Below are 14,989 nucleotides of genomic sequence, written 5' to 3' on the forward strand. Positions count from 1 at the left end.
TTAGATTCCCAGATACCCGAGCTTGCGGTGGAGATTCTATTGGATCCGTGGAAGTCGCGGGTCCTAGAGAGCCTTCCCAGATTCCCCAACCCAGCAAATTTCACTGTCAAACAGATGGCAAGTAGTAGGATGGAAGATAATAAGTAAATATGAACGACTCCGGCTTTTCACACTGAGTTTGCCCTTCAATCAAACAGCATGCCTAACGAACTGAACTCGCTACCTCGCAGATTTTCCCCCGAACACAATAATTATCACGCGGTCAGAAACAAGACAATGTCTGACCATTCAGCGCCAATCTTCATGTCGATCACATGATGATCGTCATGAGGCACCATTACTGCTTGTGGCATGGCGTGATGTTAGAGGCGGTCAATTCGGTGAGTGAGGGAATTCTGCCCTTGCAAACCGCCTTATGTCATCGCGTCAAGTGATTGTCTTTCATTCAAAGAACCTCTTGATGTGGGGTGTGGACTAGTCAACTGATCCAACTCTCCCCCATCACCTTTCAACATGGCATCCGAGGTCTCTGCATCGCAGGGGGTACCAAAACCCAAGATTGATCTGTCCAAGAAACTTTCAGAACTGCGTTCAAACCGAAAGTCCCAACCGGCGCTACCTTCCCGCCCGTCCAGAGAACCTGCTCCAGTCACCCCGCCGCTTTCTAACCCTCCGGATCTATCCTCCCACCAATATGCACGCCCAGTTTGCCGAATCTTATCAAACCATGACCATCAGTTGTTCCTTTCCTCGTCATCATATTCTCTAATCCTCGCCTTCATCTTCGGTCTCTCCGATTCGGTTCGCGGGCGTGCAACCACAGACTCGAAAGATCGTCCGGTTTCGCCCAACGTCTCCAAGATCCTCGCCGTTGTTGAATCCATCCGGACACTTCTGGATCAACATCCTTCTATCGACCAAGGTGGCTCAAGATTCGGTAACCCTGCTTTCCGCGACTTGTTTGACGATGTTGCCGCGCAGAGCGCAAAGTGGCACAGGGAGATCCTTGGTATTCAGGATTCGACCGCCATAGAAGAAGCATCAGCATATCTCATACACTCCCTGGGCTCGCGAGATCGTCTAGACTACGGTTCGGGCCATGAATTAAATTTTATGATGTGGCTGTTATGCCTACGCCAGATGCAGCTATACTCAACCGCAGACTTCGAGATGATCGTATTTCGAGTGTACGTTACTTACATGCATCTCATGCGTGACGTCCAATCCGCGTACTACCTGGAACCGGCAGGCTCTCATGGTGTATGGGGTCTTGATGATTACCACTTCCTTCCTTTCCTTTTCGGGGCCGCCCAGCTCGTGGAACACCCCTACATAACCCCGTTGGCAATCCATAACAACGTAATCCTTGACGAGGAAGGGGATAGATACATTTACCTAGACCAAGTGCGGTGGGTAGATAGTGTGAAAACCGTCAAGGGTCTACGATGGCATAGTCCTATGCTAGACGACATCTCAGGGGCCAAGAACTGGAGCAAGATCGAAAGCGGGATGAAGAAGATGTTCGTCAAAGAGGTCCTGGGTAAACTACCCATCATGCAGCACTTCTTGTTTGGCAGCCTGATACCCGCAGCGCCAGGCATGGGGGAGGCAGACGATGTGCAGACGGACGGGCACGATCATACCCACAGCCACGACCACGCTCACGCCCAGCACACCGATCATTTTGGTGACTGTTGTGGAATCAAGGTTCCGAGCACTGTAGCTGCAGGAGCGGAAGCGCGCAAACGAGGAACAGGCTTGCGGCCAATCCCCTTTGACTAGTTTTGTACACGACGTTACGTACCTGGCGTTAGGAAATAAATCCAGCATAGAAGTAATCAGTAAATATCGAATAATGAAACCACCTCCGACGGGACAAACCCATACAATGCACATCGAGTAAAATACTATAGTACCCATTAGACACAAAGAGGTCACATGACCTCACTCCCACCACCCAATCACCAACCCCATCCTCATCCTCCAACATCAAAGCAACAAACCTAAACACCCAACTCAAGCCCGTCCAAAATGCCAGCCGACGAATACTCCGTCGGCGGGGGCGGCAAGCTCAAACTAAAAGGCTCCAAAGTGAGCGACGGCCGCATAGAAAAGAAAAAGAAGAAAGCCAAGAAAAACCCGGAAACCGGCAGCAAGAAAGAAAGCGAAGATGCTCCGTCTGCATCAACATCCCAGGCAGTGGATGAGAAGGAGAACCCTCTTTCGCCTCCGCCAGCTCAGCAGGATGAATCCGATTTCGGGGTGAGCGCTGGGGCTACTGGGAAGACGGAGGCGGAAAGGAAGTATGAGGAGATGAGGAAGAAGAGGGTGGGTTTTACTTTTACTTTTCCCTTTTGTGGTTTTTTTTTCTCTATCATTATTCTATGGATATATTCTTTTTTGTGGAATCTTTCGGACTGGTTGTTTTGTGTTTGGGATTGTGTTTGGTGTTGCACTCTGTTTGTATATGTCGTTTATCATCTTGCCTTGTCTTGTCTTGTCTTGTCTTGCCTTGTGAAAGAGGAGAGAAGAGAAAAGACGAGGTTCTCCTACGATCTTTATCATTCCATTCATCCCAACATGCAATGGACTCTGATGAAGTATACCACAAAGATACTAACAATAAACCCTTAGTTACAAGAACGTCTCAAGCGAGAAGGGGTCAAAACGCATAAAGAGCGAGTAGAAGAGTTGAACAAATACCTCAGTCGACTGAGCGAACATCACGACATGTAAGTTCTCATTTCCGAATCTCGAATCTCATTATTTTTTGCTTTTTCCGTGCCTCGTTTGAGGAAATGAAACGTCTGGGCTGATCGATTTCGCAGGCCGAAGATTGGACCCGGTTAAGACAGGTTTATTATTCTTATTAGGATTATTGTTTTTTTTTTCTTTCTTTGTTCATGCATGTATCCTGGGTATTATTGTTTGTTCGTTATATATTATAGGGTTGTAGAATTTCCTCATGCAATGGTTGTCATGTGCCTTTTTTATTTTTATTTTGATTTTTATTTTTGTGTTTTCCTTTTTGCTGGTGCTCCCTTTTTCTTAATGTCTATCACGTTAGAACTCGAAGGTGAAAATCATATGACACTGCTACGTTCTAAATTCTCGTTGGCCGGAGCTATAGACCTCCTGGGTCCCGCTAGCGACTAACCAGCGGCCACGCCGCTTACGCTAAGTAGTCGGGTGCTCAAGGAACATTTGATAGGCGGATGGAATATGCAGTATATACCTAAAACCGTTTGGCTATGTGACACGCCAATGGGACGGAACGGCCTAAGCTCGAACCGCCAATCTATCCAAGCGTATGACCGGAGAGAGTAGAATGGTAGGGACAAACAAGGAGAAGGCAAAGATCAAGGAAGTCTCGCATCGTGTCCTCACTCACCGCCCACTGGACGGTCAAAGCCAAACACGATGTTCAACCCCATGCAGAATGTACTTCAAAGAAACGTATAATCAAAACCCCCACAGCTGTCAACGCCTTGCATATACCGGGAACAGGAGAAAAAGTAAATATACCAAAACCAAGAGTATGAAACAAAAAACACCTCCCGACCCAAAGATATTGTTTGAAATGGAAAAAAAGATAATGGCCACGGCGGGTTATGGACGAACCCGGCAACGGCGATGATGTAATCAAATCGAACACCGCGCTAAATCAAACGGTTTCGCTGATGGCGATGCAAGAACCGAAGGAAAAGTTTCAAAAAGGAGAGTGAAAGTCGAGGACCCCAGGGCGTCGTCTATACGCCCTTGATGACATGGGTACGCTCGCTGTTCAGCTTATCGGCGTTGCGGGCGTGGGACTCCTTCTTGCAGTCCTCCAGGCCAGTGCAGGAGTGGGCTTCTAGCATGCGGTGTTTAGAGCAGTAATGCCCATTGCAGAAGCTGCAGTCTCCGACAATCCGCTGAGCTGCTTCCTTGCATTCCTTGAAGTTGCAGCGGGGCTTGCGAGGAGCCATGTTGAGCGGGTGGTGGCAAGTAGGGAGCCGGATAAGGAGGTGACGTCGGAGAAGAGCCGATAAGCGCCGAGTTGGAGCAGGCGGATTACGGCTTGTTGTGAACGATTGCTAGCGACTCACGGAATTTCCGGCGTTATACGGAAATAGTGATGAGTGAGGAGTCAAGAGAGCGATGTGGCAAGGCCGCTATGAATGGGTGACGTGGACGTCCTGAAGGGAGATTGAAGCGCCGAGAAGGAGGTATGGGGAAGGGACGGTAGATAAGGAGGCAGATAAGGACGGGGAGTCTATATATATATACTTGTTAGATAGGAAGGCAAAGACGGGAGAGTCGGCAAGGGGACACAAACCGGAGGAAGACAATGGAAGCGAAGAACAGATAAGCAGAAGAACAAAGATGAAGAAGGAGCGGCGACAGTGCAGTCAAAGTCAATTTATACGGAAGAGGCATTCATTCATGACCTGCTGAGTCACGACTCCATCCGCAGTACGACTGCAGATCCGATGTCGTAGCCGTTTAATCCCATTCGGGGCTAGTTCCCCTCAGGCCCCCGTTTCGGTATAGCCCCGTAACCAGACTTTTGTTAAAGTGTAAAAAATTCCATGATGGATTTTACTGCTCTGGGACACTCTGACGAGTGGAGGCAAATCCGAAGTGGAAACCAGAAACTTCCATAGTTCACTGCATACTTGAGTTGTTCCAGTGAGGCAAATCGTCAGGCTCCCAAACCACGAGGTTTTCCCGATATACTCAAATCCTATTCTCAGGCGTCTGAATTGCCTGGTTTCATTAAAGTTTTAAATAATCCCAAGGAGGCATTGTCGTCCAGGAAATAGAAGGGAAATAGTTGAAATAAAAAAAATAAAAATAAAAAAGGGAAAAAATTCTAAATTAATTACAGTTCAACTTCGGGACGTGTTCCCATCGGATTTCCCTCAGTTTGCCCCCTTTCCAGTACTCCTTTGGGAACGATTCCCCTTTTTGTGGTGGTTTGATTGAGGACCTAATGGTTAAGGAATGGTCCCGGGACTGGGGTACGACGACTACTACTACTAACTACTAACTAATTCACGCCTCAGGTGCTCATCATGTCGCCCGATGCTCTCATTAATCTCGCAATAATCCACTCCTCTTGTGAAAGGTACCATTTATCCCTCCACCTTACCTTTTAAATTTATTCTATCTATATATAAGTCCAATAATCTTTTAGTGAAATACAAAAGAAAGAAAGAATAAAAAAGCAACGTCAGCACCTAATTAATAATCCAGCGCCAATGCATGCCATTCCGGCTTGCTGGCACAGCACATCACCTCGCAGTATGTAGTAGTCAGGTAGGTATGTACATACCCTAGTAAGTGACCAGGTAGACAAACCCCCTTCAGCAGAATTACCATCGGTGTACCCAGTGAGCCTCCTCCATGTTCCCGAAAATTGAAGCTGCAGATGCAACTTCGCCCGAGCCATCCTTATCCAGTGACCCTGACTGGTCCCGTGAAGTCTACTTGCCTAGTGCTAGGGGATATCCATGGGGTGGCCCGGGTCACGTGTCCGTATCATGCCTTGCAGGAGATGTACGGCGTTGAAAGCCCTTCGTTCACGTATACACGGGATGTTACCTTGGTGGACGGAGTATGAGCTCTCGGTAAATCCGGGTGGAGACTCGATCATACATACCTCCATGATTCATGATCAAGCGCGAGTGGGTACGTTTGCAAAAAAAAAAAAGACCCATAAGATGGGCGATACTACCCCCGATACAGCTGGATTGAATGCCTAGTATGGACAAGATAGGATTGGGTGGGACATGACCAGTTGAGACATGTTGGGAAAGGGTCGGGTGTGCTACTCCCACTACTACTATAGTACTTTTTAATGCACACCTCCGCACCTGCAAGCAGCTCTCCCATCGCAGCGTCCATTCGATAGACTTCCGGACCATACACCATGGCTCGTGGGATATACTAGTATCGACGCACGGCCACAACCACCACAGATTAAAAATAAAAAAGAAATAGAAAAAAGAAATACGAAACCTGCTAGATGCAAGCGAAAAACCGGCCAACATCGTAGCTCCATGATCTATATACTAGACCTGCCTTACCCCTCAAGATCTCCACCCCATCGATGTTCTTCTCCCCGGTCCCGATAAGAAAATCGGTTCAAATACCATTAGGCTTCTTCCCCTCTTTTTTAAAAACCTCACCTTGGGCACAAATGCCTCGTCCTCGCACGACAACTGCTGATGTCCTCTTGCAACTATCCACCCAGAAAGGTCCACGACACTCACCGTATAATCCCATTCCTAGTCACTTGTGGTAGCTGGAATATTCGCTAGCCCCGTTGAGACATTGATGAGCGGTCAAGGGGAACTGGAATCCTGGTTTTCCTGGTGGCGAGACACATGGAGAAATAAAAAGACGAGAAAAGGAAAAAAAAGCCCTCACCTCCATCTTCAATTAGGTCCTTCTCCACAGCTGTCAGGCGAACAGTCGATCATTTTCCCAATCTTGGGTGGACGATAAGCGCAGGTGAACGGACACTTCACCATTTGATTGGGTGGGGAAAGTAAAATCCATCCATTCGTACAGCACTCGATGCTGAAAATTGTGACTCTTACAAGGACCAGAGTGGTGTCTACAGTTCATAGCTTCATATTATTTTCTCCCTAAATAATTATCCACGCCAAATTATCGTTGTCAGAGGGAATAACAGCTGCATTGCAACGCCTGATGCCAGTCAAACACACCGGGTAACCTGGGAAATCATAATTATAGACCAGCAAGGGAACAAAAGAAAGAAGAGAAGGAAGAGCAAATAACAAACAAGGGGTTTACCTTATACCCCCATCTCCTTCTCTTTCCCGGAATCTGGGTCAAGGTAGGTCTCCTTTTCCGCCGCCTCGTACTCTCCAATGAGGTCCATGACCACAGCCCTGGCTTCATCAAACTCCCCGAATCCATCACTGAATGGGGCCTCCTTCCTGTACTGCTCGATGAAAGCGTTTCGCTTCCGCAGTCGATCGTACTGCTGGACGATCCGCTTGAACAACGTTGCCACCGATGTGTGGTTCGCCAGCATCAGCCCGCTGACACGGTGGGTGTTCTGAATGTACGGTGACTTTTTCGTCAGTGCGACCTGGATACTAGCTGGACCCCAAGGAATGAAAGATGCCAGTCGCCGCTCGCGGATACGGAGCAGGGACTTGTGCACGTCGGTGGGATCGGCTTCACCCTGGATAATGTTGAGAATACTAATATAGCAGCTGGATTTACTGGGGTTGATTGAAACCATGCGGTTCTTGGGTTGCAGCAGACGACGCATCACATCAAGCACGGTGGTCTTACGGACCGTCTTGGCTTGTTCGATATTGTCACCCGTAAATGGCGTGTAGGAGGTGATCAAGAAGTGACTGCGTGGCGTAGGGATAAGAGAAGCGACGATCCCGACAAGGTCATTGTGCATGTAACCAGGATAACGGAGGGTGGTAGTGGATGCAGACATAACAGTTGAAACCTACGAACAATTAGCTTGACACGGGCCCCTCTGAAGATGAAGAGCACTCACAAGCTGATTCGTTTGCTGGAGCGAAGGCTGCAGCACATGAAGTCTGTCGGCAACGATCCTTGAAAGGGCTCCGTTATCCAGAACCACCTAGACAGCTTTAGTCATTGCCACCAAGACAGGGCTAATACAAGCGTAAACTTACCACAGAGTCAGCGTTCTGTGTCAATCTCCTCATTGCAAGTATACTATTATACGGGTTGACCACAACATCTGCCGCTTGAGTATCCGGAAAGACGGAGTATGTTTGAATCAGCTTTTTGGGAAATCGATCGTTCATCCGTTCCAAGATGAAACTTCCCATTCCAGACCCGGTACCTCCTGCAATCGAATGCAGAAACATGAACCCCTGTCACAAAGCGAACGTCAGCCATGGGTTCCTAAGTCCACGTCGATCACTCCACTCCTCCACATTCTCAAATATTCCTAAACCATACCTCTAGCGAATCACTACCATCGGCTTCGCGGTCAATCATATCGAAGATATCCTCTTGTACACTCTCACCCGCGGAGTACCCAGCACCCCAGTTATTACCTGCACCAACACCCTGTTGTCCCACGAAAAAGTTCTCAGGATTGTAGATGTTCCGATAAGGACCGGTTTGAATCGTATTGAGGACCTAGACCGCCAAACTCAGCTCATATGTCCGTCACATCGTCGCAGGAGGTAGACTCGTACTCTAGGTTCCAGGTCCAGCAAGATCGCTCGAGGAATATACCGGGTATCATCACTCTAAAAAGCCCCCAAATTAGCATCTCACACACGCGCAAGCATCATAGACCAAGATCCTCAAAAGCGGCTTTCATACCTGGTAAAAGAAGACATCCTTGCGATCACCGCCCTCGGTAGCAAACTCCTCCAAGTTCCCATCTTGGCTTATCCCATGCTCCAAGCAAAGCTGTTGCCAGAATTGGCTGCCGACTATAACCTGTCAGCAGAGCTATCCATCGCCGGGGAGGTTCATCCGTTTGCCGCCTCGTCGTCTCGACACAGCTATGACGGGTGTGGTGTGTTATCGCGGATCCCATACCGTTGTTGCCACATTGGCCGGCCTGAATTGTGATAATTTCTCTACTCGCCTCGTTAGTGACGGTCGCTAATGCTTCACAATTAGAGATCGAGAGCAGATCGGTCGGGTTATGGCACGTACCTGGGCATCTTTGTGCTTGACCACTGCAAGTAGTCGAGGTTAGCGTACGCGTAGCGCGTTCCCGCGGGGAAACATTGGGTGACAATTAGAGTGGTGGAAGCCTCAGGTATACATCCATGCGGTGAACTATAAATGCCACGCTTCTTTAGCAGAACTTCTTTAGCATTAAATATAGCTTATAAAGGATTCTTGAAAGTTAGTGGATAGTACTTAGCTTTATGCTGATATTATACTGCAATACGTGGAAATTAACGTTCCCTAGGAAACCCTTTTGTGCTCCAGATGATGGCCTTATTGAGTTCAGCTAATATCACTGAATTATTGACAAGTAGTTTACGCATATAGCACTAGTGAGCTAGAGACCAATGTGCGTATCTTTATACATTATCCCTAGTGTCTCTGCTATGAGGGTGAAAGCAAGGGTGTTCCTAATTTACGTCAGCGCAAGGGCTGTTCAACTGTAGTCCCAAAGTTGTACATCAGCTGTTTTACTAGGAAATATGGGGGAATATGTATGAAATCGCTCGCTCCAGAATCTCAGGATCATAGGGTGCATAGCCAGAAGACTCGGTGGCGAGAAAAATATAGACAGACGCTAAACATGAATGCTGGCGAGCGTGACATGATCCCGAGTTTGTTCATAAAGTTCAACGTGAACTCAGCAACAAGAAACAAATTGCCCCAACCACCGGTCGACTGTAATCCGAACAAGAAGAATTGACCTCATGATTTCCACGGTTTGAAAGCTAATCATCCACAGGCCTCAAAATCCTGCTTTGCAAGCCGTAACAAGCATCCCGGCACCGGCAACCACACCGTCAACGATTCTCACACGATTTCCTTCTTGCCGACCATAAGCTTCCACACAGCCATCCCTCACTGCTTCCTCCATTCCGGCCATACCGGCACAGCCCATGCAGATTGCCGTAAGAGGGTGCGGAGCGGCTTGGATAAGTCTTCGTGTAGCCTCGCTGATCCTTCTTCTCACTTCTTCAGCTGGGGTGGTATGCAGTTCAACGGCTGTAAGACCGGTAGTTTCTACACCAGCGAAACGATTGGTCGACGATGTCTTCTCATCAGAATTAACAAGAAATGCTTCAACAGCACGGCTTAGCTCATCCCGCCAGATGCTGCCCGTAGAAATGATACCGAACATGTCCTTGGATTGCGTTTTGTGCAGTCCCGAACCTCCAGTCATGTGAAACGAGCCAACCAAGGACAGCGACATGAGGACACTCGCTTCGAAGATACCCGTAACGTACTTCCTCCTAGGCTTCGAGTTCACTGACAGAGCTGAGTTTTCTAATTTCGAGATGGCTTCCTTCAACATTCCCACGAGAGGGTGAGCCGAATAACATGCCACCAGAAACCCATCGTATTTGGGAATAAAGGGCTCCACAAAGGGCCTGCAATGCAATGCTGATGTAGCAGAGTCCTCGCCGGAGTTGATACTCGGCACGCCTTCTATTACACGTCCATCTTCGAGGGTGACTGACTCATTCGATGGAGCCGTCAAGTAGTCAAATTGAACATCTGCAAAGCCGAGGTTGTCCACTATAGGTTTCAAGGCATCCGTCATGTGCGTGGATGTATTTGGATTGATGATTAGGATCTTAAGCCGACTTTTGCTTGGTTCAGCCATTCTGGAAGATGTTTATAGATACCTGATAGAGTAGTTAAACGGGGGAGAATAAATATATCATTTCCCTTTCTGAGTGACACATAGAGGGGAAGACCAAAAGGGTATAGACTAGCCGTGCCCCGCCTTAGCTTCTCGGCAATGGGAGCTTGGCTACGGTGTTGATATACGGAGTACTCCGTATATTGACCGTCATTAACACGATAAGCTGTATGACTTTGTTGGTATATAGGTGAACGGGTAGCAAAGACGTCACAATAGTAGTCGTGGCTTAGCGGAGTTTGTACCGCACCTCAGCATCATGCCCTACTCTAGAGACCCAATCTATCCTAGCAGGCTTGAACAGAATAACTTTACCGTGCAGTGGTCAACACGGGGGTCTCCATTTGAACCAGCCTCTTGACGCTCTTTTCCAGCGGCCGGGGAAAAGGGCGTCAAGACGCGGAGGCGATCGTATCCCTGGCCCGTTCATCTTCGCCTCTCTCCAGTGTTTTTTATATAGTTGTGCTTTGAACATTCCTGTAGTACTTCTCGCCCATGCCTTACCTATAAGAACCATATCATGTAGTGGCTCAGGCCTTACTTCCCGTAATCCACAATATTTGTACAATACGATTGTTACATCTCATCCATTCTCATAGTACGTTTGCATACTTTAAGCATAACAAAGATCCATTGTCTAATTATGGCTTTATAGACTCCAAGAACAACAAAGCCTTTGTACTGGCTCACCTATATAAGGCGCCCCGTCTACTACTACATAACATAAATAGATACCCATTTGAACAACCGTTCCAAATCATCTTCTACATCTACATATAGTCCTCCCTGATACAACCGCAGAGAATCTATCCCACAACTGTCCCGGAAGGCCAGAGCCTCTCTACAAAACCTAGACACACCCATACCACACCCGCAAAAAAAGAAAAAAAAAAAAAAAAAAAAAAAAAAACATTTACCCTCCTTTACAAAATCCCCTATTACCATAATAAGAAGAAAATATGCGTTTCAAACTCTGGTCCTTTGTTCTATTCGCAACATACGCACTCGCCGACGAGTGTAGATTCGACAACAGGTTCACCAAATGCTACTGGGAGGGAAATGGTCCCTGGTGCGGAGCCAAAATCCAATTAGAGGCGAAGGGTAAACCTGGGTATACGTTTATGATAACGACGCAAAACGAAGACTTGGAAGATATTAAGGGTATTGTTAGCAAAGACTGCTATAAGACATATGGAACCAAGTGCTGGTTGGGGGGACATAAGAATTTGTGGTGTTTGCCGATGGTTTAGGCTTCTATGGATGTGTTTGGTGTGTATTTATAGGGGTTGGGGTATGCTGTGGATCATTATGCTTGTTTTGGGGTTGTTGGTTTGGTTTCGGTATGTCGGGTTTTGTGGTGGCTTGTTGTTTTTGGTGGGAGATTTTGCTGGAATCATGTCGTGTTTTGTCTAGATTGGCAAAGGTTTATGCGCTGTAACTGGGGTGCTGTGTGTGATATATGGATGATTCGAATGTTGTTAGACAGGATTGAGTGTATGTTTGGTTGGTTGAAAGTACATGTTGCAATAGCTTACAACAAGAATAGGAAACGAAGAATGACTCGCAAAAAATATTTTCTATAAAGAAATCTAAATGTAAGAATCGAATCTGGTACTAATACAACATTCGAAGATAACAAGAATAGAAATGAAAAGACCATCCAGGCAAATTGTTGGCAAGGGTAAGAAAAGGCAGCATCATGTCACTGTCTGCGAAAAGAAGTGAAGAATACGAGAATAGGAAATGAAGAAAGATGAAAAGAGAAGAAGTAGTCATCAGACTACAGGTTAAGCGCGGACCGGCAGCGCTCAATACCAAGCTGGCTCACCAAGAAGTCATTGGCGAACTGACAGTTGGGGTCCTGACGCTCCTGGATCTTCAGGAACTCAGGAAGCTTAGGGAAGACAGCCAAGGTGTGCTTGGGATCGTTGGGAGACATCTTGTTCCAGTGAGAGCGAGCATTGTACACGGAGCCGAACTCATCCTGGAAGTCATAGGCAAACTTCTGGTTGTTGTACAAAGTATCCCAGTGGTTCACCTTTTGCATCCAGTCAATCTCGAGGACAGCGAAAACACCACTGTTCTCGGAGCCGAGGTTGTAGGTGTTGGCCGGGGACATGTAAGAGTCATCGCCCCCGAGAGCACGGAACTGGAAGATCATCTTCTCGTTCTCGAAGCCCTTCATCTTCGGGGTCTGTGCCTGCTGGTACTTGGTGTAGTTGACGGCGGCGTCCACGAAGTGCTCCATGGGGAAGAAGTGCTCAATCTCAGCGTAGAACTGGCTTGAGCAGATACCCTGGGGAGGGCACGATACTGCATCGCTTGTCTCGTCGTAGCAAATATAGTCCTTGATGCAGTCACCGCAGCCATTAGCACAGTAGTTGAGGGTGCAGTTGCGAACGCCAGTGTAGTTGGTTGGCTCCCACCAGCTGGCGTAGAAAGTAGGCTCGATGACCCAGTCCTCAGCCTTGGCATCCCAGTTGAAGTGAGGTCCCCAAACAGTCATGCGGTCATGCTTCTTGTAGAGATCCGCAAGCTCAGTGTACAGCTTGGTGTAGTCGGTGGTGGCGTTCAGAACCTTGGTGGTCTTCTTCAGGAAATGAGTTGGCTGAACCTTGAGTGTGACTTCGGTGATCAGGCCGAGAGCACCAAGGTTGACACGGAATGCCTTCATTTCTTCGGCGTTCTTGTGTGCGTCAATAGTACGGATCTCGCCACGAGCATCAGCAACACGGAGAGAAACGACCTGGGTTGCCATGTTGGTGATGTTCTGGCCCGTGCCGTGGGTACCAGTGCTAATAGCACCAACAATGTTCTGGACACGCATAGCACCGAGGTAGTTGAAAGACAGGTTGTGCTCCTTAAGTTCATTCACCAGATCATAGACATCCCAGCCAGCACCGACGGTGACAGTCATGTCCTTGTTGATTTCAAGCTTCTTCAAGTTGGTCAGGCTGACGATGTGAGAAGTTTTGTTCGTGGAGCCCTTATTCGTGCAGGTAGTCAAGTTTCCAAAACCGTGGCCATTACCGACGACCTTGATGTGGGATTGCTTGGGGAACTCCTTCTTCAGGAAGTCAGCAACACCCTTTTCATCTGCCGGCGCGATGAAGGTATCGGACTCACAGCCGACCTCATACTGCCAGTTGAACCAGTGGTGTGCCGAACCAAATGTTACGTTCAGCAACAGCAACAGAAGAGGAAGCCGCATGCTTCCGAAGGCAACCATTTCGAATAGAAAGAACCTATACCTAACACCACACTCTGTCAGCTCATGAAACTAGGAAAAGGCATTCAGCGATTGGATTGGTAGATATTCAAGCGATCGTACCTTTACCTGCCCGAGTTGGTAGAGTAAGGAATGTAGTTTGTGTCCAGAGACTGATTTTCACAAATTGCAGGAAGAAAGAGGCCTGTTATATAGGCAAGGTCTATAGTACTTTGCGGACACTGAAACATATTGTATACAGTGATCGGCAGGGTCATCCCCTTCTAGTGTTCTTTACATCTCCACCCTCGGCAGGGCTTCCCCTGTCACAGGTAAACACGCCTGGTTGCTTGGCTCCAAGATTACAGAACTTTATTGTCTCATGTTGATATTCACCGGTATTTGTATCTGGTCGCTCATTGCCATGAAGAGATTATGGAGCTGCCCGTTTCGACCGGAGAACGGAACTATGCCTCCTAACCAAGAAATCCCAGGCGACCGGAATTCCAATAAATCCACAGCACTAGGCATCCGTTTGTTTAAAGCGAATATGAAATGAGACACATACCATTAATATACAGAGATTGCCGTAGAGTATAATATAGATATTGAACTAGTAAGGCAAATATATTGCAGAATTAATGCATGCTCAAGCTCTTGGCGACTTGGAAGCGGGAGAGCGACAGTGTAGGATTCAAAATGAACCGGAAGAGGAAAAAGCCAAGAAAAGAGGAAGAAGGAAAGAAAAAGGTAGCCTGGATGTCGATCAGATAAGATCGTCCTACATTTCCATCAAGCCCTAGTTCACACCACCACGGAAGACTCTCTGTGCATGTACTTGGTAGATCGGTACGGCATTTTCTTTGCATTATCTTCTCACTATTGCCTATCAATGGATTGATCGATACTGTACATTGTCCACAACAGACAGAATGAAAGGTACGCTCTACTGTCCTGGCTTTATGGAACCTCTCGTCGGCTCCGCTTGTGGCTGGGCATTCCGTGATCTTCGGGTTTGTTAAGTTTCTAGTGTGCGATTTCAGGTATTATGATCCTGAAGGAAGCGATACCGGATATGAACATGGAGAACCCGCTGATCAATCGGAGACAAATCAGTAGAACAACTAATCTAGTGAGCGAAAGGTGAAACCGTGCGGTAGATTACTTCGTTTCAGAAAGCGATTGACGCACCAATCTCACAAAAGACGAAGATAAATTATCAAGTAGTAACTATCGATCTTATATTATAGAATTTATGCCAAAATTGTAGTTATCTAAGAAAGTGTGACAAGACACAGGAATGAATGATATAATTATACATACAAGAATCAGAAAAGAGAAAGAGAGAAGACTCGGTGAAGAAGTAGACCTCCGAAACGCAATGCTTAGTTGATTCCCTCGCAGTGGAATCGCAACGG

The 14,989-nt window shown here is 47.4% G+C and overlaps 6 protein-coding genes across 6 annotated transcripts; 3 read left to right on the forward strand and 3 right to left on the reverse strand.

The window, feature by feature from the left end:
- Positions 1-513: 513 nt before the first annotated feature.
- On the forward strand, positions 514-1,782 carry AO090012000537 (serine/threonine-protein phosphatase 2A activator; the record flags this gene model as incomplete). The annotated part of the gene is made up of 1 exon (XM_001727486.1): positions 514-1,782. One exon carries the CDS (start codon positions 514-516, stop codon positions 1,780-1,782), a length of 1,269 nt encoding a protein of 422 aa, XP_001727538.1.
- A 249-nt stretch (positions 1,783-2,031) lies between these two features.
- Positions 2,032-2,686, forward strand: AO090012000538 (DUF1754 domain-containing protein; the record flags this gene model as incomplete). Its single annotated transcript, XM_023236530.1, has 2 exons — positions 2,032-2,459; positions 2,635-2,686. 2 exons carry the CDS (start codon positions 2,032-2,034, stop codon positions 2,684-2,686), a joined length of 480 nt encoding a protein of 159 aa, XP_023091449.1.
- A 4,119-nt stretch (positions 2,687-6,805) lies between these two features.
- Positions 6,806-8,690, reverse strand: AO090012000540 (gamma-tubulin mipA; the record flags this gene model as incomplete). The annotated part of the gene is made up of 8 exons (XM_001727488.1): positions 6,806-7,483; positions 7,535-7,621; positions 7,677-7,880; positions 7,969-8,151; positions 8,211-8,264; positions 8,341-8,453; positions 8,563-8,603; positions 8,683-8,690. 8 exons carry the CDS (start codon positions 8,688-8,690, stop codon positions 6,806-6,808), a joined length of 1,368 nt encoding a protein of 455 aa, XP_001727540.1.
- A 755-nt stretch (positions 8,691-9,445) lies between these two features.
- Positions 9,446-10,324, reverse strand: AO090012000541 (aspartate/glutamate racemase family protein; the record flags this gene model as incomplete). The annotated part of the gene is made up of 1 exon (XM_001727489.1): positions 9,446-10,324. The coding sequence occupies one exon, from the start codon at positions 10,322-10,324 to the stop codon at positions 9,446-9,448; it is 879 nt and encodes a 292-aa protein (XP_001727541.1).
- A 1,819-nt stretch (positions 10,325-12,143) lies between these two features.
- AO090012000542 (uncharacterized protein) lies at positions 12,144-13,592 on the reverse strand (the record flags this gene model as incomplete). The annotated part of the gene is made up of 1 exon (XM_001727490.1): positions 12,144-13,592. The coding sequence occupies one exon, from the start codon at positions 13,590-13,592 to the stop codon at positions 12,144-12,146; it is 1,449 nt and encodes a 482-aa protein (XP_001727542.1).
- A 361-nt stretch (positions 13,593-13,953) lies between these two features.
- AO090012000543 (uncharacterized protein) lies at positions 13,954-14,374 on the forward strand (the record flags this gene model as incomplete). The annotated part of the gene is made up of 2 exons (XM_023236532.1): positions 13,954-14,104; positions 14,208-14,374. The coding sequence occupies 2 exons, from the start codon at positions 13,954-13,956 to the stop codon at positions 14,372-14,374; spliced, it is 318 nt and encodes a 105-aa protein (XP_023091450.1).
- Between the last annotated feature and the right edge of the window lie 615 nt (positions 14,375-14,989).

This window comes from Aspergillus oryzae, chromosome 4, assembly GCF_000184455.2.
Source record: "Aspergillus oryzae RIB40 DNA, chromosome 4".
In the NCBI taxonomy this organism is placed as follows: Eukaryota; Fungi; Ascomycota; class Eurotiomycetes; order Eurotiales; family Aspergillaceae; genus Aspergillus; species Aspergillus oryzae.